Below are 26,339 nucleotides of genomic sequence, written 5' to 3' on the forward strand. Positions count from 1 at the left end.
TGCAAACACTAAAACATGTACAAAAGGAAAAATAAAACAAAAATCCATGGCTTTAGACACAGAGAAAAATATGGGTCCAAATCTCCAGATTTGAAGTTTTCAACCTTGCCTGTCTGGTAAAATCACCTGGAGTTTTGAAAATAATATTGATGCCTGAACTTTACCTTCAGAGATTCTGTTTCACTTGATCTGGATGAGGCCTAGACATATGATTTTTTAAAACTCCCCAGGTAGCTAACCTACATCTAGGGTAGAAAATTACTTACATATGCTTTGTTGTTGTTGTTGGTACCAGGGATTGAACTCAGGGGCACTCAACCACTGAATCACATCCCCAGCCCTATTTTGTATTTTATTTAGAGACTGGGATTCACTGAGTTGTTTAGCACTTCTCCATTGCTGAGGCTGGCTTTGAACTCGTGATCCTCCTGACTCAGCCTCCCGAGCCTGGGATTACAGGCATGTGCCATCGCACCTATCTTACATATACTTTTAAGTAGATTTTCCTAACTACTGAGATCCATTCTTGTGTTATGATTATTTTGCAACCATTTATGGCCAAATACACTTAAAATATAGACTTCCACTGCATTCATTTAATTTAATAAAAACTTGTTGAATGCCTTCTGGCCCACAGCCAGATGGAGTGCAATAGGTGCGTGTGAATGGAAATGTCCTCTGCCCTAGAAGAGCATAGGGCGAAATAAAGGGCTCGGTCACTTACACAAATAACTACTGACTAGTTACTAAAGACAGCAATTACTTTCTGCTAGAAAAATTCTAAGGGCCTCATGGAATAGAACCTTAAACATTCTGTAGTGTGTAGGAATACTTTTAATCATTTTAGGAAAAGATTCCTTTGTAAAAGGAAACCCACTTGATTGGAAAGTTGCTTTGATAAGTCCACCATGGTTTATCAATAAGTCTTAGACTAGCATTTGGGTTTGGAAGATAGAAACTTCTCTACATAAGAGAGTGGGAAGAGGGGATCCGGGATGAATGCCATGTGAGGAAGTGGTCACAAGAACACTCAGTGAGTTTCTGACCAAGAACAAGGGTTCATAGGTCATTTTTAATAAGAATTTTAAAGACAAAATATTATGGAATGTAAGCACCATTTTCCATATTTACTAAGAAATCCACATTGCTCATTAATGATTTGATGAGAGTGGATTCTGAGTGAAAAGTACAAAGAAGCGCTGAATGCCATTTTGAGATGGGTAGAGTAAAACCAGAGAATGCACAAGGGTAAGTTTGCCAGTCATTGGAATTCAAATTTCAAGGCATCCAGTAAAACTGAACTTTTAGTAGGAACATAACTTAAAGTCACATCCTAGAAGAATTTCAATGGCAATCTGACTTATCTGTGCCCTGACAGCAATAAAGAGAATGAGATGGACATCATGGTACACGTGTGAGTGTGCATATGGTGTGAGGCTACATTGTGTACAACCAGAGAAATGAAAAGTTGCGCTGCAATTGTGTACAATGAATTAAAATGCCTTCTACTGTCATATATACCTAATTAGAATAAATAAATAAATATTTTTTTAAGAAAAAAGAGCCTTTCCTTGTGTCAAAGGGAGAAAAATCATATCATCCATCTATCCGTCCATTCATCCATCCACCCACCCATCCATATCAATGTATCTGTATTAATATGGCACATTGGAAAGTAATGTCCTCTGAGTTTATATTATAATTAGGCCACTACTTACTCATAGCCTTCAGCCTTAGTTCCCTGAGAAATGGTCACAATTAGAGCTACACTCTATACTTCACAAGTATATACAGTCATTAAACAGAAAGGACTACCCTGGATGCTTTTTGGGTCAGTAATTTGAGGGTTCCAAAACTGTGTGCACCAACATAGACCCTTGGGGCCTTAGAACATTCCTCTCAATCTATTTTATCCCTTACAGAAACACTAGGCCTTATCCCTGTGTAGTCCCAGTAAGGACTGCATCCTTATCTCACCAAATCGGTGCATTTGTGTGTAGGTGGGTGTGGTGACTTGCATGATGTGATACTTGTGTCTTCACCTTCACCTTCATGATTGCCACTGAACCTTCCAAAAGATCGTTCAGCTCTCAAGGAGGATCAGCTGGAAGGCGACAAGAACAATGGATGGGAGATAGTGAGTCCACTGGAAGGTTCCTAGAATATTTCAGGTGAGACGTAATGAACATCTGAGCTGGAGTAGTGGAAAGGTGAGCCAAAAATGGAAGGAAAAACTGAAAGAGCACAGAAACAAAAACAACAGGACATTCTGACACCTGCATTTTGGTCTCCTTGACATTGCTTCCATTTCCTCTAGGGACTTGTCCTGGATAAGGGTGAAACTGGATGCTCCTTGGCAGTTTCAGATGACACCACCCCTAACTTTCCATTGGATAAGAGAAGGCCCAAAATAGCCTCTGGTCCCACAGGCTGGTGATTACTGGGACTCAGATTCCTATTCCAAAAACATGGGGAAGAGGCCAGACACTTGCCTACTTACCCTCTCACCAGCTGACCTGGGGCATTAGCACCCTGGTGCCTGCTGACGCAGAGCATCTGCCAAATTCGATTAGCCCCGTGGCCTGGCTAAGCTGGGCATGTCCTGCATTGTTGCTAAAAGAAACTCTCCAGGAAGGGGTTGTGAGATTCAGAGATTTTCTTTTTCCTACTAAGTGTCAATTACTACTGACTGCTTGGCGGTTTGAGATAGGGTGGGGAATAAATAAAAAGATCAGAAGGAGCAGAAGACAAAGCCAAATGTTAACTTAATGGTCACTTCTGGAAACAGAAAACACTTCAAAAAATCAACTTAGATTGGCTTTTTCTCTTCTCCTTGCTTGAACTTTTTAAAGTCCTTCGGAGTCCAGCAGAATAAAACAAGCATTAGTGAAATGACAAGTAGGGGCGTGTTGCTGGCTTGGAGCAGGTTGTTTGGAGGGGGGGCAGGTAATGACCTGCCTGTGAGAAGTTCACAGAGCTCTGTCTTCCACCCTTAGCATGACAGACAGGACCCTAGTTGTAGAGAAAACTGAATACAAGTAAGAGCTTGGCCAACTAGGGTCCAGGCATTAGAATCTCATGACCAAGTCCTAGCCCCCAGGTTAGGGCCCAGCTTTGGTAGGCAGAATTCTCTATCTCTGACTCCTATTTTCTCAGCAGACGAATTAGGGCAGCAGTTTGACCTTGGATGGTCAAATAAAACCAAAGAGAAGTTTTTGAAAATATTTTCTGGGACTGCAGTCCCAGAAATTCTGATTTAACTCACCTGGAGTGGGACCTGCTGGGTATAGATTTTTTTTTTAAGGTTTTCTAAATGATTCAAATGTACATGTCAGAATTGAGAGTAATTGGTCTGGCTGTTAAGACTGGGGCTCTCGGGTAATAGTGATGTGGCTTGAAATCTAACTATCTTTATTAACTGTCTGACCTTAAGCAAGTTGTTTAGCTCCTGTGTTGTCCGTTTCCTTGTCTCTAAAATTGCACCTGCCTCGTGGTCGATGAGTATTTTACATAGCATGCAAAGCATTTAGCATGACATCTGGTACAAACTAGGGATTATTGTCCCTTGCCAAGGTCTTGTCCATGTGTTCAACTAATTCCTACAGTAATCACCCTTTACTGGGCTTCTCAAATGTGGATTGTCTATCTGAAGCCCATGGATATCACTCTCAAGATACATGTCTACAGACATGTTTCGCCTGTTTACCCTTAACTTCTGCTCAACCTCAGGGGATTATCCAGTCCTCAGCACCTTGATTTTGCTTCTTGATCTACTCCACCTCCTTCAGGATTTGTTCTTAAAACCCAGGGAAGCTAGGAAAGCAAGCTAAGTTCATTTTGGGAGGGGTCAATTCTATTCAACTGTCAGTTATTACATAGAGCTTGGCCTGGAGAAGGATTCCGAGGCTGAATCTGAGCTCAGGTAGGACTTAGGTGTGATGTCTGCCATATATGGAAAAATGGAGGAGAGAAGGCCTGTGCTAGTATCTGAGACCATTGCAGACCCATAGGGCTCTGATTATTGTTCCCTCTCTTCTCTACAAATCCCAAATACAAAATAACTTTGCAAACTACTGACCTGGGAGAATTGGGCATCCCTGAGTTTAGCAAGTGGTTTCAGAATACTCTGCCTGTCTACTCAATCCTAGGGACCAACAGGAAGCCTTTTGGATTTGCTGTGAGGTTGAGGATGACAGCTGCCCCACTCTTAGGTTTTTGGAAACAGTTGGCACAAAGTTATAGAAACTCTGCCCCCAGGTTGCTCTGCACAGAGCAGTGTGGTGTCCACTTTGGGAGGGGCCTTCATGCAATGTGTGCCTGTTTGCGTGTTAACCCTTGAAAGAGCCAGTCAGTGCTCCCTCAAAAGCTAAAAATAAGGACCCCATTTTCTTCCCTTTCGATGGAAGCCCAAGTCCTCTTCAATATGACATTAACTTCTTTCCGTTCTTTTTGCTTCTGTATCTCCCCAACCATCTGCACAGTCTTTTGATTGTGCAAGGGTCGGGAGAGTGGCTCCAGATCTAAATTGCATAGATCCAAGCCTCTGCTCCACTACTAATTAGTATTGCAACCTCTGGCAACTTGATCAATTTCTCTGTGCCCTAGTTTCTACGTCTCTAGAGGAAGAGCACTAAAATTCCCACCAAGTTTATGGATTGTTAGTGGGTAAATCTGCACAAGGTGCTTAGCATTGCCTACCTGAAGCACGCTCTGGTCACTGTCACTGTGTGATGGGCAGGAGGCTCATCTATGGTGGGGGAAGAAGGCTGATGCCAAGGCTATTTTCAGAAATGTGACTGTGGCCCTGATTCTCTCTCATACTATGTGAGTTCATCCATTCCACCCTGGCTTCAGACATCAGCATTCGACTGGGATGATACTCAGAGGCAATAGGCTTCATTTGGAATATACATATCATCTAGAAAAGCGCCTCTAGTGTAGTATATCTTCTCCATTTGTCTTATATAGAAGGCTACCACTTAACTACTGAGCAGTATTGCTGACGTCTTCCAAAAGACAAGTAACCCTGGATACTGACATAAACAATATGAGATACTCCCAGGAGTGAAAGAATATTAGAAAAGAATCTCTGAAGTCTGCTGTAGGTGAGCCCAGTTTATCGTGTTTGTAAATACTTTTTGAGGCTTTTGTGTATACTCCTCACTTTTCCAAGTGCTTTATGTGCATTGCCTCTTTCGGTTCTCACAAAATCCTGAGGGGAGTGGTACTATTTTTACATGTTTTTCTTTTTTTAACATGAGGAAATGGAGGCACAGAGAAGGTAAGTGACTTTCCCACAGTCACAGAGCTAGAGTAGCAGAGCTAGGATTCAGATCCAGGGGTCTGGCTCCAAAATCTAATCTTAACTACCATACTATATGCATTCTGAGTGGGGAAAAGTTGGATCCCAGAGGAAACAGAGCCCGGTGGGCATGAAATGGGAGCAGAAGTGGATTGACCTAGAAAGAAAACAGGAGTTTCTGAGTCTCAGAACCAAAGGACTCTGGGCCAGGAATGAGCCAAAGTCAGATGGCTGGAATGAGGAATGCCAGACCCTGGCATGGCAATGAGGCTTGTCTCCTAAGCTGGCCAAGGGCTACACTCAGAATAATTTCCTAATGGTTTATCATGAGACACTCTTGTTCTTAAGGGTATCCTCTCAAGATGAGCATCTCTCTGGAGTGGCTAGGGGTGGAATGAAGCAAGCTGAGAGCTGCACATCCTTGGTGAAGGTATAAAGCTCAGAGGAATTAGGATGAAAGCCCACTTTGTCTCAAAGTTCTATCAACAGTGACGCTAAAGGATGCAGATCCAGCAGTTTAATCTAGCATTTCCTGAATCTGCAACTCAGCCAAACACACTAGATCTCTCTTTGCCAGGCATCAGGGAATATGGCACATATAAGAGGAAGAAAACATAGGTAAGTATCCTTGCCTGGCTTTGAAGTAGGTTTAGAACCAAGCAGAAAGAGTCTACATCTTGAGGTTCAGTGTTTTCTGCCTGGTTATGACAGAGTGGGGACATTTTTATAGTTGCATATGAAAACTTTCCTCAGGGCACATTCACCCCTCTTCAACCCCCATCCTGCCCCAGGGTACTCTCTGATTTCAATCTTGTGGCAAGGTCACCAACAGTAGAAGGATACAGGAGATGGACAGTGAATTATCTAAGAATGTTCCCCCAGCCTTTCTGGGCTTCTGAAATCTCTTTCATCTCTTTTTTACTGCAGGTGATGAAGTAGGAAGAATGGAATTGTAGTGTCTTAAGGCTTGAATTTACCTCCAAGACAGTATTGTTCAGCCTCTTCCTGTGACAAACAAAGACTTAAAGGCTTAGGGAGAAGAAATGGGCTGGCCAGCCTAGTTAATGACTGAACTAACAGGACTCCTGGCTCCTAAGCCAGGGTTGTTGGAATTCAGTTTTCCATATTGCCTAATGGGTGGGAAATAAATTTGGATACCTTCTTCTTCATCCTACAATCAGAAAATCTTCAGATGCAGTTTGAAATTTTAAAAGGGAAGGAGTATGCACACATAGAGACATACACATATACACAAAGATGGTACAGGGAATGGGAATAGATTATCATTTCCAGAAATTAATTCCTACAATCAGGAAAAATGTATGCCACAAAGACTGGGGGTGCTCTTTTTATTTTCAAAGGGATCATTCTGCAGGGGTGAACCTAGGACTCCTCAGCTAGATGTTAACAGCTGATTAATTCAGAATGCTTATTTAATTTATGACCAATATGGCTTTATTTTACCGAGAGAGGGCCACGTTGGCATGGGCAAAGCCCAGCTCCCCAGATGGAATAATCTTTTCCTCATTAATTTGCTGAATGTTGCTTCTCATTTCTTGCAGTTGTTCCAAATGTGTTACAAACGACTACCTGCTCTGGATCCTGAATCTGCTATTGCTTTGAAATGAAAGGAAAAAACAAAAATGGTTGGCTATAAATGGCAGTGAACTTTTACGATACACATTTCCATGCTTGCTTTTAAATCACCAGTGCACCCTCAGTACCCATTGCTCTTATGTTTTAGGAAATAGAAATATAGAAGGTTTGAATTTTGTTTGCCGGGTCACGGAAAGAGGTGGGTGCCTGACTAGGATCAGAACTCACAGTTACAAATTCTTGGGCCGTTCCATCTTCCAATTGTGTAGAACACATGGAAGGCTGATTGTTGAATCCCCTCTATCCAGTGATTTTCAAATTTGTGTGGACACAGAATCACCCGGAGGTTGTTAAAACAGATTGCTGGGCCCTATCCTGAGCATTTAATTCAGTAAAGCTAGGGTGGAGCCTGATAATATGGTTTTCTAACATGTTCCCAGAGATTCTGCTACTGCTGCTGGTTGGACACCATGCTCTGAAAATCACTGTGTTAGTCCACTGGCAGAAGACATAGGCACTGTGTGTACTGTTTAAAAGTTTGTGCTTTATTTCTTTTTCCCCTCTGACATGCACCAAATTTCAGTTTAGAAACTATTTTTTAAATATTGTGGCTCAGTAGAGTGTACAGCCTGACTAAACAAATTTGTGCACTGCAGTACTTGATATGGATTTTTCCAAAATGTGAGCACTTATGCTAGACAAAAATATTTCCCCTGGGTTCAGCCATTCTACGCAAACCAGCTCCTGGTTTCTAAGGAACCATTTGAAATAGAATACAGTACCAAAGTGCAGAGCTGTGGAAGCTTCCTTATGTGCTTTCTAAATGTGGAGTGTACACCTCAAACTCAGTATTTCAACTAACCCTTTTTGGTCCTTTACAAACTTAAGACATACCCTACCATTAATTAAAGCATTTTCTGTGAGATTTTTTTTTTTTCCAGGATAGATGCACATTTTTCCAAAGGAAAGTACTTTTGTTTTGCCAGATTAAAAAAAAAAAAAGCAGGTCACACTTGAATATATAATGAATGCAAAGGCCTTGTTTAGTGTGTGTGTGGTAGCATTTATTAATTGAAATATTAGCTTTTACAATTCCATGCTACTGACATTATCAAGTACACACAGGATTTATTTTATTCAGAAAAGCAAATGGTGGGGTGGTGGTGGGGAGTTTCTGCTATGGTGATTGGTGCCTATCAAATTATAGAAGGGGTTGAGGTAAAGGCCTATAGAAATCCTATAGTGTATCACATCAATAGCTCTTTTTGTTAATGAGGAATATAAGGTGTAAAAGACCACAGTATGTTTCTGTTAATATTTAAATATTTTCTTCAGGAAATTTACTGCATCTAATCACACTTCAAAAAGCAAGGAGTTTGCATTCATTTCCCCCCCTACAGAGAACAGTGGCAAGAATTGAAAGAAAAGATGAAGATGCTCAGAAGATTGGAGGCAGAGGTACAGGCAGGGTGCTTACTAGCTGGAATGGCCATACATTGTAGTGGATTGGTGTGGCTGCATCCACTCTAGTCACTATACCTGGCACTTAGGTAGTGAGTTCCCCAGCCCCAGTTAGTTCAATGTAACCAACAAGAATCAGAGTCCTAGCCACTCCCCCTACCCCTTCTACCCCAAATCAAAAACCACTCTTAAAACAACAGTTAACCCACAGCTAAAAGAATGGCCCAGGTTTCATCAAACACTTATTTTGCTTTGAGGTTGGATTACATTATGCATAGATCTTTCTATGCTCAATACTTATCTACCTGTACTTATGAACATGCATTGTTTCTCATCACTCTTTACCAACAATGGCTTACCAAAAATGTAGCTATTTCACTAAAACTGACTGACAGAGTAAGCTCAATGCTAGAACACAAGAGACAGGAATGTTTTCCTTTAGGCGTAAGTCCTGATGCTGCTGGAGTGCTGGCTGAGCAAGGACTGACAGTTTTTGGTGGTTCAAGAGGTGTTTGACACATATTAAAAAAAAAAAAAAAAGACATTTTACCTAGAGTCTAGTAACCAGTTAAATGAATGAGGGACAATTCATTTAACTAATTCCTTCTAAGGTTTAACTAATTCCTTCTAAGGTTTTAGTTCAAATTCTTACTCAGAATTGTGATATTATTCATAGAACTAGTATAGGGAATAAAAAGACTTCATAGACACAGCATGACCACAGAGGCTTACTAATATGGCAAAAAAAAAAAATAGATGAAAGCAATGATCTGAGTCTTTTCCAAGATTCTTAATGATTAAGCAGGTTTACCTTCTTACCTAAAGAATGCAGTACAAATTGATTACTCCAAGTTAGTTAATGGATATCTCCTTTTCATTGTTGTTTCTCTGACTTCATCCTCTATTGAAAACTTTGTCATGTTTACCAAACTCCATTAACTTCAAGTAATTTGAATGACACATTTGATTTTTGCTTATTCCTCAACCCTTCATATAAGTTAGTCTTTTTCAACTAGGATAATTGGTTAAGTCGGAAGTATAACAAAGTTCTAATTCCCTGGCTGGGCTGTCATAACTGGCAAGTCAAGGTCTTCTCTTCCAGTGCAAGTAAATTCACTGGACAGATTATAATAGAGCAGTTCATCTCATTCGATCTGTTCTTCCATATACATAACACAAGTCAATGTTTGTTATGACTTTCCTGATCCTTATTTATAAGACAATACAAGAGGAAACCATGTGTGTATGTTTGAAATAGAAATGATACATTGCACAGATATAGTTCACCACGTTCTGGGATGGGTTGTTCAGTGTTCAAATGGGGCGTCTGAAGAGTAGGAACAGATGCTTTTTTTCCTTAATGGCCCTTTCTCTAATTTAAAATCCTTCCATTTATTTCCCTAAGATTTAGTGATAACTTTAAACACTTTAACTAAATTACCCAGCGGCTTGGCAGCCATCACGGAGGCAAATCTTTTTAGAAATCCTAGCAATCTGTTAGATCATGGGTACTATAATATAAAATCTTCGTGTTCCATGTACAAAAATTAAATTGATGCAATAGATACAAATACGTGCTGCAAATGGCATTGTTTCCAAACCAAGGGGACATGACCTGTCTCCAAATATTGAATATCTGCATTTTTTTTCCAGTAGTTGACTTTCTAAATTTGGGCCAATTTATTCTCATTATCCCTAAATAGACCTACTTTGATTTTTTTAACAGTTATTTTATAGTCAAATAGAGCCAGCCAGCCCTGATTCATGGATCTGGATGTTGCTAGGATACATGGTTTGGTATTTGATGAAAGTATATCACTTCAAAGGGAAAAACTTTCAAGTGTCCTAGAAAATGACATTCTGTTTTCCACCCTGGAAGACAGAATCAATCCTAGAGCTTCTCAGAAGCTCACAGACTGCAGGATTGGCCTTCCAGTGCTTTGAAATTAGCATCCTCTCTGGAGGGCTATTCAATTGCTGCTACTAGTCAGGTTGATCTTAAAGCAAGGAACACACGTATTTATAATAAAACACGTTTTCATGTTTGTTTTACAGTGAAGAGAAAAAAACCCAGAACCCCCAGATTTTATGTACTTTGAAAATATATTTAAAAACATTAAAAATTCTATATTTAAAACATATATTATATGTTACTTGGTACACTTAAATAGAACTTGTATTTACAATAGGCTTCTGATGCGGTTAAGTTTTAATGCCAAATTTTTTCAATAACATAATTATATAAATATACTAAAATACAATAAATATTTTTTTCTTGTTTTACATGGTGAATAATATCTTTACCATAGAGAGAACAAGGCCACAGACATTTACTTACATTTTCAATGAGAATCACCATAAAAAAAGCAACAGGCCTGCTGCCATGCATGAAACACTTCTGCCACAAAGAGACCACAGCAAGACTTTAAAAACAGAACAGAACAGAACAGAACAAGAATGAACAGCAACAGAGAGAGAGAGAGTTTAACAAAATAAATCTTAGTTCAACATAAACCACCAAGCATGTGACTGTGATGTATCTTATTGGGTAAGAGAGAGCCACTGACCACAAAATTGCTGAAATGTCTCCTGCGAAACTTAAGAGATCTGGCCCCTGCAGTACCTTAAGATTGTGGATAGGGACTTGTTTGTTTTTTAAGTGTTGTCCCTCAAAAGGAAGCTGCGAAAAGTTAGCATACAGCAGACATTCCAAAAGCATTCCTTACAGATGAAAAATAATTACAAAGATAATATTGTTGAACGGCACAACAAAACAAACCTATACTACATAAAGTCTTTCTTCATTTAAAGATAGGTATTCAGATTGTACTCTAAAAGACAGGCTACCTCTAAACGAAAGACAGAAATTTGCTGACAGCATCTTCACTCCCTGGGTCACAATGGACATCCTTGTTTGCTTATTCCTCACCCTGCAACAATTGCTTGCAGCTTTTTCTGATACTCTAGGACACTGTTCCAGGTGGTAAACACTATCATTTCCAGGTGTGGAAGTGAGCTGAATGGGTAGATAGGCTTAGCACTAATTTTCACTGGGATCCACTTTTCCCAGGAACACTATTTCAAATTCCCAATTTGACCTCTCCTAACACAAAATGGTAGAGGTGAAGCAGTGACCCTCTCCTTGAACAGACAGAATGGGCAGGAAGTTGCTGTGACTTTCACTTGGGGAGCAAAGCTTTGTCAGCTCTGTTCTGGCCTCTTCTATGGAGCCAGGCACCTTCCCAAGTCTTGTCTCTGGACAAGATTTCTATCTTTTTTCAGGCCTTCATCATTCAGCCTGAGTTTGGGGGCCTTTTCCTGTTCTCTCCTTTGACCAAAAGTTTTCAAAATATAAAACCCTGGTTTCCTCAAGTGTAGTTTCAAAGCAAGTATGTGTTCTTGTAGCAGACATCTTCTATTTCATTGCATCAATCTCATGATAGCAAATGCCACATTTGACTCCAAATCTGCTCCAGGCTAGTCCAACTTTATGCACAATTATCCAGGAGAGGAATGGAGGGCATAAGTCAGCTTGGGTATGGTCCTCCAGTGGAGAACCTCTTGAGCACAGTTAGATAATGTAGGCACTTAAAGCATGAGGTCCAAGCAACTTAACACATGTCATTCCAGAGCCACCTCTGAAGGGTGCTTCTGAGGCTTTCCTTTTGGAAAGTCTTAAGTGCCATTCCCCACCTCTACCTAGGCCTTGGGATGGCCACTCAAAAATTCCTCCTGCATTGCCCGGAAATGGTACATTCTACCCAGCCTCCACAGGGCTGTTTAGACTCATTTCACTGGCTCTGATCTAGGTGTTTCTGAGTTCATACAGAACTCTACCTTTCACTTGCAAGACACCGTGAAGTCTTACCATATTTTTTTAAAGCATTACCATGATTTACCCAAATGTTTACTCCTCATAAAAAAGAATCTTGATTTCTGGGTTACTTCCTGATGTTCTTTTTTCTCTTCTTTAAAAAAATAAAAATCACTGTTTCTACAAGTGCCACAATGTGACACAATTTATTCACTTGTTCACCACAGTGGTAAAATATTTTTAGGGCACGAGATTCATTTTTCTTCCTTAAGACAAAGCAAAACAACGAGGGAATCAAAGGGGAGGGAGGGAAAGAATGTGCTTTGAGCAAATGGTAGGTTCTTCCAATAAAAGATGCTTTCCCTAACCTACATCCAATGGGTTGGGGGAGGGGGATCTGGGAGGTGCATCATGGGAAGTGGAGTGTGAGCATTTTATGCAGTTGCCTTAATTTTTATTCACTTTCCGGTCATCTGATTGATATTGCAAACAACTTTACAACATATAAATGTATCTTTTATAAACCAGAATAGACACTGAAGAAGTTCTTTGCCCATCCCTACTCCCGGTGGGAACTAAAAAAAAAAAAAAAGAAACAAAACAAACAAACAAACAAAAGAAAACACAAAACAAACAAAAATATACCCCTCCCATCCCCCAACCCCCTAAGCCAGTAAAGCAATGACAACAGCACCTTGACATTGTTTTAATTCCAACGCTATCAGAAGTTAAAAGCAGTAAAACAGATATAGTACTAACAAGAACGAAGATACTTACTGTCTAAAATGTAAACGGAATGTTTTGGTTCAAATTTTTGTTTTTTGTTTTTTTGTGTTTTTGTCTGTTTTCTGAAAGAGGACAGTTTATTATCAATTCACAATTAAAGCAGCATGCAATTTATTATTATTTTTTTAAACTTTTTATGTTTTCAATTCTTGGCAACGGCAACAAACCACAACATTATCGAGGAATGTAATGCAGACTTTTTAAAGTTGTGCGCAAATGACTGTTTCCCTTCTGGTCATGGATATGTCCAATAAATAGATTGTAGAACCACTGTACTGTATAAACTTCATTTATACATGCAGTTCATAAAATTATTTTTTTTTCTTAACTGAATAATTTACCCTGTTATGTATATATACAAATAGAATAATTTTTGTCTCAATATAATCTATACAACATAAATCCACTATCTTCCCCTCTTAATGGTCAATGTACATACACAGGAAGTGTCTATCCTTATGAACCGCCAGCCAATGCGCTTTTTGCTATCCATGGTGAGGGCCCGCACGTACGACTGGGTAGTTCGGCACTGGGAGTTCCAGTGCCTTTTGTCTATGCCCCTGCAGCCTTCTTTCGTGTAGCCCATGGGATTGCACTTGGTCTCGTAGAAGTATTGCTTCAGTTGGCCTTTCGACACAGGGACTTTTTCCAGGACGGTGACGGTTCCACCCGACATGTCCACTGCAGTCTTTTTATCTGCCGCTGTTACCCACTCACTAATACTGTCACACACACTGAGCTCCCCGCGGCGGGCAGGGTCGGAGTGGCGCCGGACCCTCATAGACATGTTTGCAGCATCCAGGTAATTTTTGTATTCCTCAAGCAGAAAGAGAAGAGGAGGCTCCAAAGGCACTTGACTACTGAGCATCACCCTGGAAGTGTACAAGTCCGCGTCCTTATTGTTTTCTTCATTGGGCCGAACTTTCTGGTCCTCATCCAACAGCTCTTCAATCACGTGTTCAAAAGTGTCAGCCAATGAGGTGAGGCCTCGTGAACCTGCCTTGGGCCCATTCACGCTCTCCAGAGTCCCATGGGTCCGCACACCTGGGTAGGCCAAGCTGCCTTGTCCTCGGACGTTGGCTTCTTTCATGGGGGCAGCCTTCATGCAACCAAAGTATGAAATAACCATAGTAAGGAAAAGGATGGTCATCACTCTTCTCACCTGGTGGAACTAAAGGAGAAAGCAGAAAAAAAAAAAAAATACAAAGAAACTGGTTAGGGCTTTTTTTTTTTTTCTCTCTCTCTCTCTCTTTTTTATTTTTTTCTTTTCCTCACAGGGATACCATGTGGCCCATCTGATTGTAATTCCAGACTATTCTGCGGGGTCAAGGTTTTTTACGTCTTGGTGATCAACTCCAGCTGCACTAGACACAAATCAATGTCAGTAGTGTGCAATATGTGGTTTAATATAAACCAGAGACATGCAGTGTTCTCCCCAGGACTTAGCATATAAACCTGAGATTAAATGGCTTCTAAGCAAGTGAAAAAATTGTGGCTTCATTTCTCCTCTTTCCTCCCACTTTAGCAGCTTCATAAGTTTAATTTTTAATGATCTATGCTCATGCTGTCACAAGAAACACAAAGTCAGAAATGTTACTAAGCAACAATTGCAAGCAAAGTGTTTTTTTCAAGTTAGCAATGCTGTCCCTTTGTAGGAATGTGTGACAAAAACAGCAGTGGCCTGAGGGATCCGATGGATCTCTCTGGCTATGTGATGCCTAGTCATGAACAGCCATCAGAGAGCTATAAGAAGCCTTTACATTATTTTTCTTCTCTCTCTCACAGAGATAATCTATTATAGTGAAGATGATAGATATTTCTACTGGATTTTACAGACAGGGAAAACAAAGACCATACAGGACTGGCCTTGTGTCATTAAAAAAAAAAAAAAGTTCATATTAGAAATTGGGGTTCTCAAATCCAGTGTTCTTTCCACTACACCTGGGTGGTCATCACTAAAAATGTTTTGCTTATTCCCAAACAGAAATCATTTTCTCTACATTCATTCTAATGATGTTTCTATGCCTGAGGCTGATGTCATGAAAACAATGTGTCAACTTAGAAAAAACTGGAAAAGTCAGCATTAACAAGGAATTTAAGTCAATTTCAAATGCCTCCCATATGCAGACTCTGTGTTTATCTCCACAAATTCTCTGAAGCCCTCACCCTTTGACTTTTCTACCTAGTATTCTGATCTAGCTAGAAAGTTCAACTTCTCTTTTTATTGGCCCTGTGTGTGTGTGTGTAAACTCTTGAGTTTATCATGACTTTAAAAAAATCTGAGTTGTATTTTACACACTTTGGAATAGGCAGTTAGTGCTTCTTTCTGTGCGTTTGAAGTTTCCTGGGAAGTCCCTTAATGGCACACCACAAAATTAATCTCTTCCTGTTTGCCAGAGGGTTTCTCTACTAAATTTGGCTCTACATCTGCAAGCATTCTCTAGGAAGCCAATTAGGATACACGAATAAGTAAAATGAAAACATACCTATGGACCAACCCAAGGTCACCGTCAGGTGTTGAAGGACTTAAGAATCACTTACCTGCAGTACTGTGTCCCTTAGTAGTAAAGAGTAGCATTCCCCAGCCCTGACACTCTAACTTTATTTATTCCAACTTATCAGTTCCAGAGCATAGACTTATAAAAAGACAGACATACTCACATGTGCACACGTGCGCATGTGCACACACACACACACACAAACACACACACACAAAGTGTCATCATGCTGTGAAAGTCCCTAGGAAAAGAGATTATTTCTGCCCATTAAGTGTTACTAAACACAAAGCCAACCTACCTCCAGTCATTAAGCCATAGTGCAGAAATGGCTGAAGACTTTTGTATTGAAAAATCAAATGTTTCTGTGCTCCACTTTTGAAAGAGAGAACATTTTCTACCACCAAGAAACTATATCATCCCTAAATACCAATTTCCTCATAGATTCACTCTCAATTTGCACATAAGCAAGCATACTCATAAGTGTATGGACAGCACAGTGATCTGAGATTAGGAAGGGCAAGTTGGTTTGTATTAAATATGGTTGTTCATTCTGCTAATATTTAAAGTTTTGTAAATATTCTGGATTCTGCATCATCAAAGAAATGGATCCTCCAAGGAGGTTTCTATTCTGGGCAGGCGGTATTTCCATCATTGAATGAAAGAAAACCCTTTCTCCTAATAATCCCAGTCCAAATTAAAATAACCCCAGGGCATCCTCATATTTAGGTCAATTAAAGAATGCAAATTTAGGAGACTTTACTATAGTCGCTTATATCATATTGGTGGAAATCTGCTGTTATCAATAATTTTTAATACCATTACTTACAAATCTATGATACCATCAATTTAAAGCCCACCATTTTATGTACTGCCAAAAAAGAAAACTACAAACTACTGCTTTGTGTTTAGAACTTTTATTCCATATTTACAGAAAGAGTTATTTTTTACTTATCTGGAAACATTTTTTTCCTATATAATTTTGTGCATACTTTTTAAATAAAGCAAAGTAAATTTCTTAAGGCAGTGGCAACTATGCAGTGACTAGATAACCAACAATAACAAGATAATGTCAAGATAATGGAAGATGCAAGCCCACTGGACAAATGTTTTTTAAAAAGTGAATTTTAGAATGAATGACATGTAAGTTTAATAAGTGTTTACTCATACTAACTGTGTATAATGGTGTGAGGTACTGAGCCATCTTACTTTATTATCACTACACTAATGAGTCTTTTAATGATACCTTTTTCTATCCTTGACTTGAGGTTTACTCTGCCTTTCACTGGTCTCATTTACCTTTTTATTAATAGCTTTATTAGAAAAGTAATTAGTGCTTTACGGATGATTTTCTCATCAGTGCCACAAGCAAATACTCTGAAGAAACAACTGGCATCTGAATAAATATCACTTGGCTTTCATTGTAAGTCCAAACATGGCAGCATTCAAAGCTGAACATCAGCAGAGATTCAGTTATTAACTACATGCTGATAAAGTCAAACCCCACACCACCAGCCCTGCCCTCTGAGTGGCACTTCTGCAAGTCTGTCTACCTACACTAAGGACCTCAAGTAAATGAATGCAACAACAAACTCAATACTTTCTGTCAGAACAAATGGTACTTGCCACCTTTTCTTTTTTTAACAACATTTTCTGATATTTTGGGCAATCCAAGTGGAGGCTAGAAATTCTGGAATGAAGTTTGAATATGAATTGCCTAGTCATGTTTTCCTTCAAAATATTTCTACTATCAATCCCTTTTTTTCTACCCAACTTCTCCACCTTGGCTCAGCCCTCACCATCTCATTTTGTGACTATAATGTCCCTTTACTGTATTGGACATCCTTATAGCTCCATTCAACTCTGATGAACATTTCCTGATGGATCACTTTCATGCTATTGTCTTACACAAAAATTTGCAATGACTTTTTTGTTCCATCAGATCAAATCTAGCCTCATATTCAACACTATCCAAGATCTGGCCTCACTCTACTTAGCTAACTTTCCCACATTACTCAATGCTTCACTTTCTTATTATTGTGGTTCATCACTGCTGATCTGATCAGGCCAGAGCGCTTTGTTGTTTGGAAGTGACTTGTTTTGCTTATTTTGACAAGTCAATTGATTGATCAATCAATCTCTCCCTCCCTGCTTCCTTCCCTTTCTTTCCCTGACTCTACCTAAATCTTGCTTACTCTTCATTGACCTGGTTCAAGCATCGTAGCATACCTGCCACCTTCTCTAAAAAATCTAGTACACACTGCCTTCTTCTTTAAAATTCCCCATTATTACTTTATTTAGAACTTCATTCCCTACTCACTCATTAATGGCATTTGCTAATTAAAACTAGTCTTCAGTTGGAAGATAAACTCTCTGAGGGACTGGATCATGTTTGATCTCCCATAATGCTAACACAGAATATTTAGTAGTAGGAATTAGTAAAAACTTACTAATAGGTTTATTAAACCAGGAGAAAAAGACAGTTCTGACATAATTTTCATAAAAAGCCTTTTTCTTTGGAAAGAAACAGTGAACACAGTGAAAGTTTCAGGTAAATTATGGGCTGTACTAACCTAAATTATAAGCTCTAAGGAATTTGACAAATGGAAATTATGAGCCACAATTTCTTGAGTTCTTTGAATGGGGTAAAACTTTGAATAAGTAAAAAGCAAACAATGCTACTATATATTAACTGCTCTGCTATATCCTGTGTCGCTCTGTTTCTAATGGATCTATGGGAGACTTGGAAAGTGATCAATATTAGTAGTAATAAGAGCAGAACTTAGAAATTTCAGTCTTTTAGCTTCCCTTTTCTTGTTCTTCAGTGCTCTTCAGTGAGTATCTTATATACCATACTTAGAAATTATAAAAGATTAAGAGTTTTCTGCCCCCTGAGATGAGTCTTGATCAATCAAAAGATACAGAGCCTGTGTAATATTGCTGAGTAGATCATTAGTCTATATATCTATTTTTAGTAAATAAATGCATTGGCACTATCTAATTTTTTTAAAAAAATTTTAAAATACCTTTGATTTATTTATTTTTATATGGTGCTGAGGATTAAACCCAGGGCTCACACATGCTAGGCGAGTGGTCTACCACTGAGCCACAACCCCAGCCCCGTACTATCTAATTTTGTTCCAAGGCTCACAACAACCAACTCAACTACATTAATAAAATGCTATGAAGATTTTCTGAGCCCCACTCTCAGGAAATTCAATATAATATACAAGGATAAAAAGAAAATCAACAAAGTAGAAAAGAAGTTTAGCTTGAAGCATGACTCACAGGTCTTAAACCTTCAACAGGAAGAATATCCATCACAGCATGCTTTCCTGCTGTATAGTACGACAATAATTCACATTTTTCCAAAAGACTACAGAATATTCATAAATACCATCTAATTTCACTGTTATAAGGAGACAGGCGTTGTTATTCCCATTACACAGATGAGACAATTATACTTTAGAGAGGTTAAGTAATCTGTCAAATGTCACTAAGCTAATAGATCAGTCACCCATCTCTTAACTCAAGCTTTACCATGCAGTCATGTTGCCAGTTTTAGAATACTAGGCTCAGGGAAGAGAGATGCTATAACAAAGAAGGACCTTGTAAAGTATGGACACAGTTTTCTGTGGTTGTCTATAACCTTGTGTCCAACTTTCTAAAGGCAGCACCATTAAGACACTACTTTGAAGGATTGGATTAAGCATGATCCCTGGGATCCTTCAACTTGTTAAGGCCTGATTACTCTAGAGAATGGAATTTCAGATAATTCTTTCTTGTCAAAGAAAAAGCTTTCCAAAAAAATTTAGGCATGTTAGAACCTAGTTTCCAAGGCCAAAATAAGAAGGGGAACCAAACAACAATACAGGTAATTCAGGTATATAGAAAAAAAGAAAATTAAAAAAAAATAAAAGTTTTATTTGTTCCCCTGTCCTCCTTGGTTTTGTCTGTGAGCATGTACTCAAAGAAAACATGGTTTAATGATATGGTGGCTCATTTTGGACAGCTCCACAAATGACAAGAATGATTATAATGTTAAAGAAATGATAGATAAATATTTAATTCCTAACATACATGATACAAACCTACTAAGGAAACACTTTAATAAAATCTTGCATTAATATTAAAAAAGTATTTCATTTGCATCTAGTTTCACCATAGCCATGTATCCACTTTCCTTTTGTTTGTTCAATTATCATACATAGAGTCTATTTTGCAGTCTTACAGCCTAGGAAAGAGGCAGGACAGAATTGTAACTAAAATATAAAGATAGAAACGTCCCAGGGAAAGTATGGTAAAATTCTGGAGTGAGAGAGAAGTTACTTCCAGGAAATGAAGAAATGCTTTGTGAAGAGAGGGTTATGAAGAATTTGAATATATCCAAAAGACTCCAACGGAGGAATGGCAACTTGATGAATGGTGTGGAGTTTGGAAGACATGGACTAAGCATTTGCAGAGGAAAGTTCTGGACTAGGAAAAGTAAGAAATAAGGAACAACTGTCAGGTTTTGGAAGGTTCTGAGGACAATAAAGAGATTGGACATGCCTTATGGATACTGAAGAGTCATTGAGAGTTTCTGAGCAGAGGGATATTTCAAGAAGACCAGTTTATTACTACATGCAAGACTGATAAACTGGAAGAAACAAATTATTTTACTGATTTAATTCTTAGTGACTATAAAGCCTTAAAAATAAATACTAAGCAGATACTCAAGTATGGAGCTATGAGTCTGGAGCTATCTATTGGCTAAAGTGGATTTCAAAAAGAAAAGTGGGTACAAAGAAGTATGCAGTCTTAACCATGTCTGGGTTGGTAGAAAGAACAGAATGAGGAGAGGTGGAGGTAGGTGAAACTCATTCCATTTATAATTACACCAATGACTGGTTCCATGGCTCAGCACTTTTAATTCAAAGATCTCTAAACACTTTGCAAATATTAAGTAATTAAGACTCATAGGACCCTGGAGGTGCAGGTAACTATAATTATCCCTGTTTTGTACAGGAGGAAAGAGGATCAGAGATTTTAATCAACTCATCCACTTGCTGTGGTTCCCCTGATAGAACAAGATCAGAATTCAGACTCTAAAGAAAACTAGGCCTTCACATAGAGGCACTAGATTGTCTCGTCCCTGTACATTATTTCTACATGATTTTCTCTTTGAATATGTATTGTTTAGCCCAGACTACACAGATAAAAAAGACTCCCACATGCTCCTCAAAGAAAATAAAAATTGAATTCCACAAATAAAATGGAAAAAATTATATACATATGCTTACCTATTTATTTGGATAACTATTTGATTGAACTAATAAATATTTTAGAAAATGATATCAGATAATGCGGATGTTCCAAAACTTTGAAGGAAGTACCTTAAAAATGTACTTTCTAACCATAATGTAATTTATGTACAAGGATATCCAAATTGTTTCTATGATGGTTAATTTTAGGTGTCAGATTGACTGGATTAAGGAATGCCTAGAAAACTAGTAAAACATTGTTTTGGGGTATGTCTGTGAGGATGTTTCCAGAGGAGATTGGCACATGAGTCATTGAACTGAGAAGTCCACCCTCATTTTGGGTGGGTACCATCCAATTGGCTGGGGACCCAGATAGACCAAAAACCAGAAAACAATTTAGTATCTCTTTCCTAGAGCTGGGAATACACTCTTCTTTTCCTTCCCTTGGACATCAAAACTCCAGGTTCTCTGGACTTTCACCAGTAACCCCTCAGGTTCTCAGGTCTTTTAATCTAGACCAAGTTCTACTACCACATCCAAGGAGGCCTTAGCTTGCAAAGAACCTGACATAAAACCTCATCCTTCATAATTATGGGAGCCAACTTACCTAATAAGTCCCCTTCCATATATTGATATCTAGCTCCTAGGTGCTATTGCTCTGGAAAACTCTAATATAACTTCCTACAAACCATAGTCTTTCATATCAGTGTACTCTCAGATCCTCTGATTTGCCACAGTATTGAGTGACACTTGGAAACATTACTTAACCTTCCTAAAAGTGCCAGGGAAATTGCTGATTCTCAGTTCACACCTGGAGTTATAATGACATATAACTACCATGAGATAAAACAACATATCTTTTCCTGAATCATTAATTTCATAAATAAATTTACATGTATCTTTGATAGCTTCATAGCTGTAGTTCTGTGACCTGCCTCTACTCTCCTACTCTACCCTGAAAAAAAAAAAAGAAGAATTTTTCTATTGGTAGGAGACCTACCCTTCTTCAAGAGTAAAACTAGACCTCATACCCCATAACAACAGAGATCAGGCATTCTCCCCTGAATTACTATCTAAAGCATTTTATACAGCATCTTGCATATACTAGGTTCCCCAGACACTGAAAGGCTTAATTCTCTTTGTGCTGGTATTACCTGCATAGTATTTAGAGAGGTGCAGTTAAAGTTAGGTGGAGGTTTTTGTCAGTGAATATTATGTCTCTTGCCACCTGACATCCCAACCTCAGATAAGGCTGTCACCATACAGAGGGGCCCAAGTGCTTCCATCAATGAAGCACTTGAAGGTTCTCTGAATGCCAAAGCCACCAGAGCTTGTAGTTCCATCTATGCCTTACACTTCTCTTTCTGTCACAAGCAACATTGTTCAAGTAGCACATACTTCTAGCCTATAATAGAGAAGTCTTAGCACCAAGCATAACCAAGTCACATATCAAATGAATAGGTTGTCAGAAAATGCTTTTCTAGGTATTCTTTTTTTAATATTTATTTTTTAGTTTTAGGTGGACACATTATCTTTATTTTACATTTATGTGGTGCTAAGGATCGAACCCAGTGCCTCGTGCATGCTAGGCGAGCACTCTACCACTGAGCCACAACCCCAGCCCCTCTAGGTATTCTTTAGAATTACCATTTTTCTAGTTTACAGGATACAAATGGTAGTTGACACTCAATTAAAAAGTGTAAACTCCTAAATTAGGATTCCCCTTTCTTCGGAATTTCAGGTGGGATTTGCTACAATTATTAAAGTAAAGTGAGATTTAATACTAATTTCTACACTTGGTAGAAGGTGACATTAATTTGCAAGATAGTCCCATTAGTTCCATGAAGTTTTAGTGACTAACTCTGTAAAAATTATTAAATAAACACCATGTCTAACTGAATGTGTCCAACACTGTGAAGTCATGGGAGAGGGGATTTTCTGTAAACGGACAGTGACTCTAGAAGTGGTAAGCAGGGAAATTAAAAAAAAAATGTTATTGTCACACAGACATTTAAATTGTACTTAAATATATACTTTTGAGTTTATAGAAAAATTTCAAGAATGAAATTAGTTTTATGTAGACTAAAGTCTCAAACTTTGGACAATTTTGTTTGAATGTTACATTGATAAATTAATATGAATGTAGTTCAAACTTGTTACTAAAAGTGCTCCAACAAAATGAAGTTTATAGGGGTGAAGTTGGAGTTTTAGATAACATAGGTATGAGATAAAATACCATGGGCTGATATTAAATGAAACCTTACTTCTTAAAGTGTGATGAGTGAACCAGCAGCATTAGCATTGCCTAGAAGCTTATAAGAAATGTAGACTCTCAGCTTCCCCTCCCTCATCCCATCCACTCCACCCACCCAGAACCTGCATTTCAACTAGATTCACATACTTATGGTGATTCATATACTCATTAAAGTTGAGAAGCCAAATAATAAAGAGAAAAGCAGCCACTTAAGATAAGGAAATAAAGGGGTTAAAGTCAACTTAAGCATTATAGTACTTTCTCTGCATGCTGTGGAGTTAGTTACCTATCATCTTTCCTCTTTGGTTCAACTTGTTTTATTGGGACACTCATTATGTGGGAAAGCATATTTGCTTTTGTTACGGTATTAAGTAAAATCTGAGTTCTCCTTAAGTCAACTGGCTTTTCCACTATTATATCTATGCCATAAAAGTACAGGATACCTATAAACATGATTGGCTAAATAAGAATTTATAGAGTACTACTGATCTAAATCTGGACTTCTACTCAATCATTAAATTTTGCCTAAGTGCTACAAGGCAAGTGCATGCACACATGGCCTCCCTGATCACTTAACACAGCCTAGCAGTACTCATTCAATCAGAATCATACTGGCAGTGATGTGACCATCTACACATCTACAGTAAGTGAGAGATTTCTAGGTGCTTTACTTCAGCCAGATGTCAAATTACTTTCAGCCACATGTCTCTGGATCTTGCAAGTTCTTTAGAAACAGAACTCACCCACTCAGTGGCAGATTTCCTATTTCTAGACTTTTCCTGAAACCAACAGATCCCACTCTGACATACCAAGTATTATGAAATTCAAAATAAAGCAAAAACAACAACAAAAACAAATCATTAACTAAAACAGCAGAAGAAACAACACCAAAACCCTAAAATACATTACCGTACACACCAAGCATCAATTCCCGGCCCCTAAAACTGAAATCTCTCTCTACAACAAAATGCCCAACAGATAACCCAATTGCTGTCTAATATTTAGGATCATTTGCTTCAAGACTAAAGTATCTCAAATGGTTAAAAAAAAATTTTTGAAAAACCCAAGGAAATGACTGAGATTTTGGAGTTGAAAAAAAAAAATGAGGGTAAATGTTGATGGGGCAATTCTGTGAACAGAACTGGACATGTGGGTCCAACATTCAGGCTTTTTACAAATGACAGCAGTGATAGCTAGATTCCAAAACCTAGAAGCGAATTCACCAGTCCAAATGCAGGTGACTTGCACTGGCAGCCCTGGTGGTGTGGCAAATCGTTTTCAAACAGATGGGGCTGAGGTGACACGGAACCTTATTTTCCCTGGTGGCATTTTGAGTATTGTTGGGTTCCACCTTAACTGCATGTTGACAAGTACAGATGTCAACACACCCAAGGGACTGACTGCCTGCTCCAAATTATACACAAGGCACACCTACTAGGAGGGGGTGTTGGGACAGCAAATCAGGACACTGTCTGCCTCCAAGAATAAGCGTGCTCTGTACCAAAAACTAATGCAAGGATGATGCAACTACCTTCTTTGTCCCTGAGGGGAGAACATGTGGTGACTCTCAAAATGAGGATAAAGGGAATGCCCCTTTTAGAAAAGAAGTTTGCCATTATGAGCGGATTGGAAGGTACCAAAACAATCACCATTTAAAACAAGAGAGAAAAAGAAAGTTAAGGCTCGCCTGTCTTGTATCTGTCTCTTTCTTCAGAACTGGTAACTTTAATCAACAGGTTACTTACAGAGCATGGTCGGACACCCGGAGTCCCTGCCATGAGATGCCATGGGAATTCTGACAGCTGGAAGCCCACAGCCCACTAGATTCGGTGGCATATAACCACACTCCTAATGGACCTCAGAACTGTGGAAAAGGCATGCCCTTCCTGGTTTTTCCTCAGATGGTGTTCCTGAAATTTTCCATAGTCACTGTATTCCTGTGGCTAATTAGTTATCAGAGCAATTTCCATTATAGCAAAATACCTGCACATAATTAGACCCACCTTAATACCAAGCCGGCAGGCTTCAATGTCATTAATTCAAAAGGGTTAAAATGAGAAAGGAATGGGTGAGTTTTGTCTAATGAAGCGACCTCTCTAGACTAGACCCTTATCTTCTAAAGTACACAAAAGGTTAAACTTTTAAAAAGCAAGAGAGGTAAAAGTCAGTGGGGGAAGAAACTGGAAAGATGAACCATTCCTAGAGACCCAAAATAAATAAATAAGTAACACTTCTTTTCAAACTACTAATGCCAAGTCCTAGAGGGAAGATAAAATTAGCAAGAGAAGGCTATTAGCTCCCTGTTGCTCACCTTTATGAGACCATTTTCAGTAATCAGTCTATTCCATTCCACTGAAGCTCAGCACACACCACAGCCCTTCTTCTGGGATGCATAGTCATGCCATACAGAAGTGTGTGGGTAGATGCCAAAACATGTGTGGACATGCAATCCTTTCTGTAGAAACTCAGTGTTCTGAGTGTTAACAAGGATTAACCTGCACACATGGAGAAAACTGGTGGTTCCACACATCCAGTTGTCCTTCAGGTTATTTCTGCATCCTACTCTGTAATTTCTTTTAATTACTTACTGTAAAGCACAGGAAAGTGCTCATTATTTGTAGCTTAATGCAAGAGAGGAAATAATTGAATATGTTCCCCTGCCCACTGCCCTACTCTAGCTCCCAACTCTTCTAAGTAGCACTGTTCATCTGAGTAGTACAAAGAAGGGAGTTTCTAAGCTCTGTGCATAATGAGCCATGTGGACCCTATTCAAGAAACTGGCTGTGCTCCCAGCTACTATAAAATATAAGGAAAATATTAACATCTCAGATGACAAAAGATCCATATGGTTGGTCAGAAAATATTCACATCATTTAAGCCATTGGAATGCACCTACACGGAAACATTCAATTCTGTAGTACCCTGAGTGTCAGGAAGCAAAAACTGTCTCTACCTCTTTCCACTAAAATTGGATAGCTACAGATGACATGCAAACTCAAATGCCTATGTATTTAATTTAAATATTAAATGGGGCAATGAAATGGGGCAGTATATCTACATAGTATCTACAAATTAGAATAGTATCATTGACTGTGGTGGTATATATGGGAGAGATTTTTGGAAGGTGCTCTGGGCATCAGGATAAATGAGAAGTAATACCAAATTTCTTTTTATATTAAAAATGACCCCCCAAAAAGCTAATGTTCATTAACTATGAGGTAGATAATCTGATTACCCACAGTTTACAGATAAGGAAACTGAGACTCAGAAGGGTTCAGTAAATTGCCTAAGACCATGCTCCCACTATAACAGAGACAGAATTTAAATCTGGACTGCAGTGTCTCCTTCCATATAGGGTCAGATGTAGATATGTTTTCTATTTCAAGGG

At 38.8% G+C, this 26,339-nt stretch overlaps 1 protein-coding gene across 2 annotated transcripts in view; it reads right to left on the bottom strand.

Annotated features, from left to right (window-relative positions):
• Nucleotides 1-10,573: 10,573 nt before the first annotated feature.
• BDNF (brain derived neurotrophic factor) overlaps nucleotides 10,574-26,339 on the bottom strand; it is a 33,775-nt gene continuing 18,009 nt past the window's right edge. For both annotated transcript variants that reach the window (XM_081280543.1, XM_081280542.1), the window contains exon 2: nucleotides 10,574-14,130. In XM_081280543.1, coding sequence (XP_081136669.1) covers nucleotides 13,366-14,109 — 744 coding nt within the window. In that variant the 5' untranslated portion in view covers nucleotides 14,110-14,130 and the 3' untranslated portion in view covers nucleotides 10,574-13,365. The remainder of the gene's footprint in view (nucleotides 14,131-26,339) is intronic.

Source organism: Spermophilus citellus, assembly GCF_964194105.1.
Source record: "Spermophilus citellus genome assembly, chromosome: 2".
Lineage (NCBI taxonomy): Eukaryota > Metazoa > Chordata > Mammalia > Rodentia > Sciuridae > Spermophilus > Spermophilus citellus.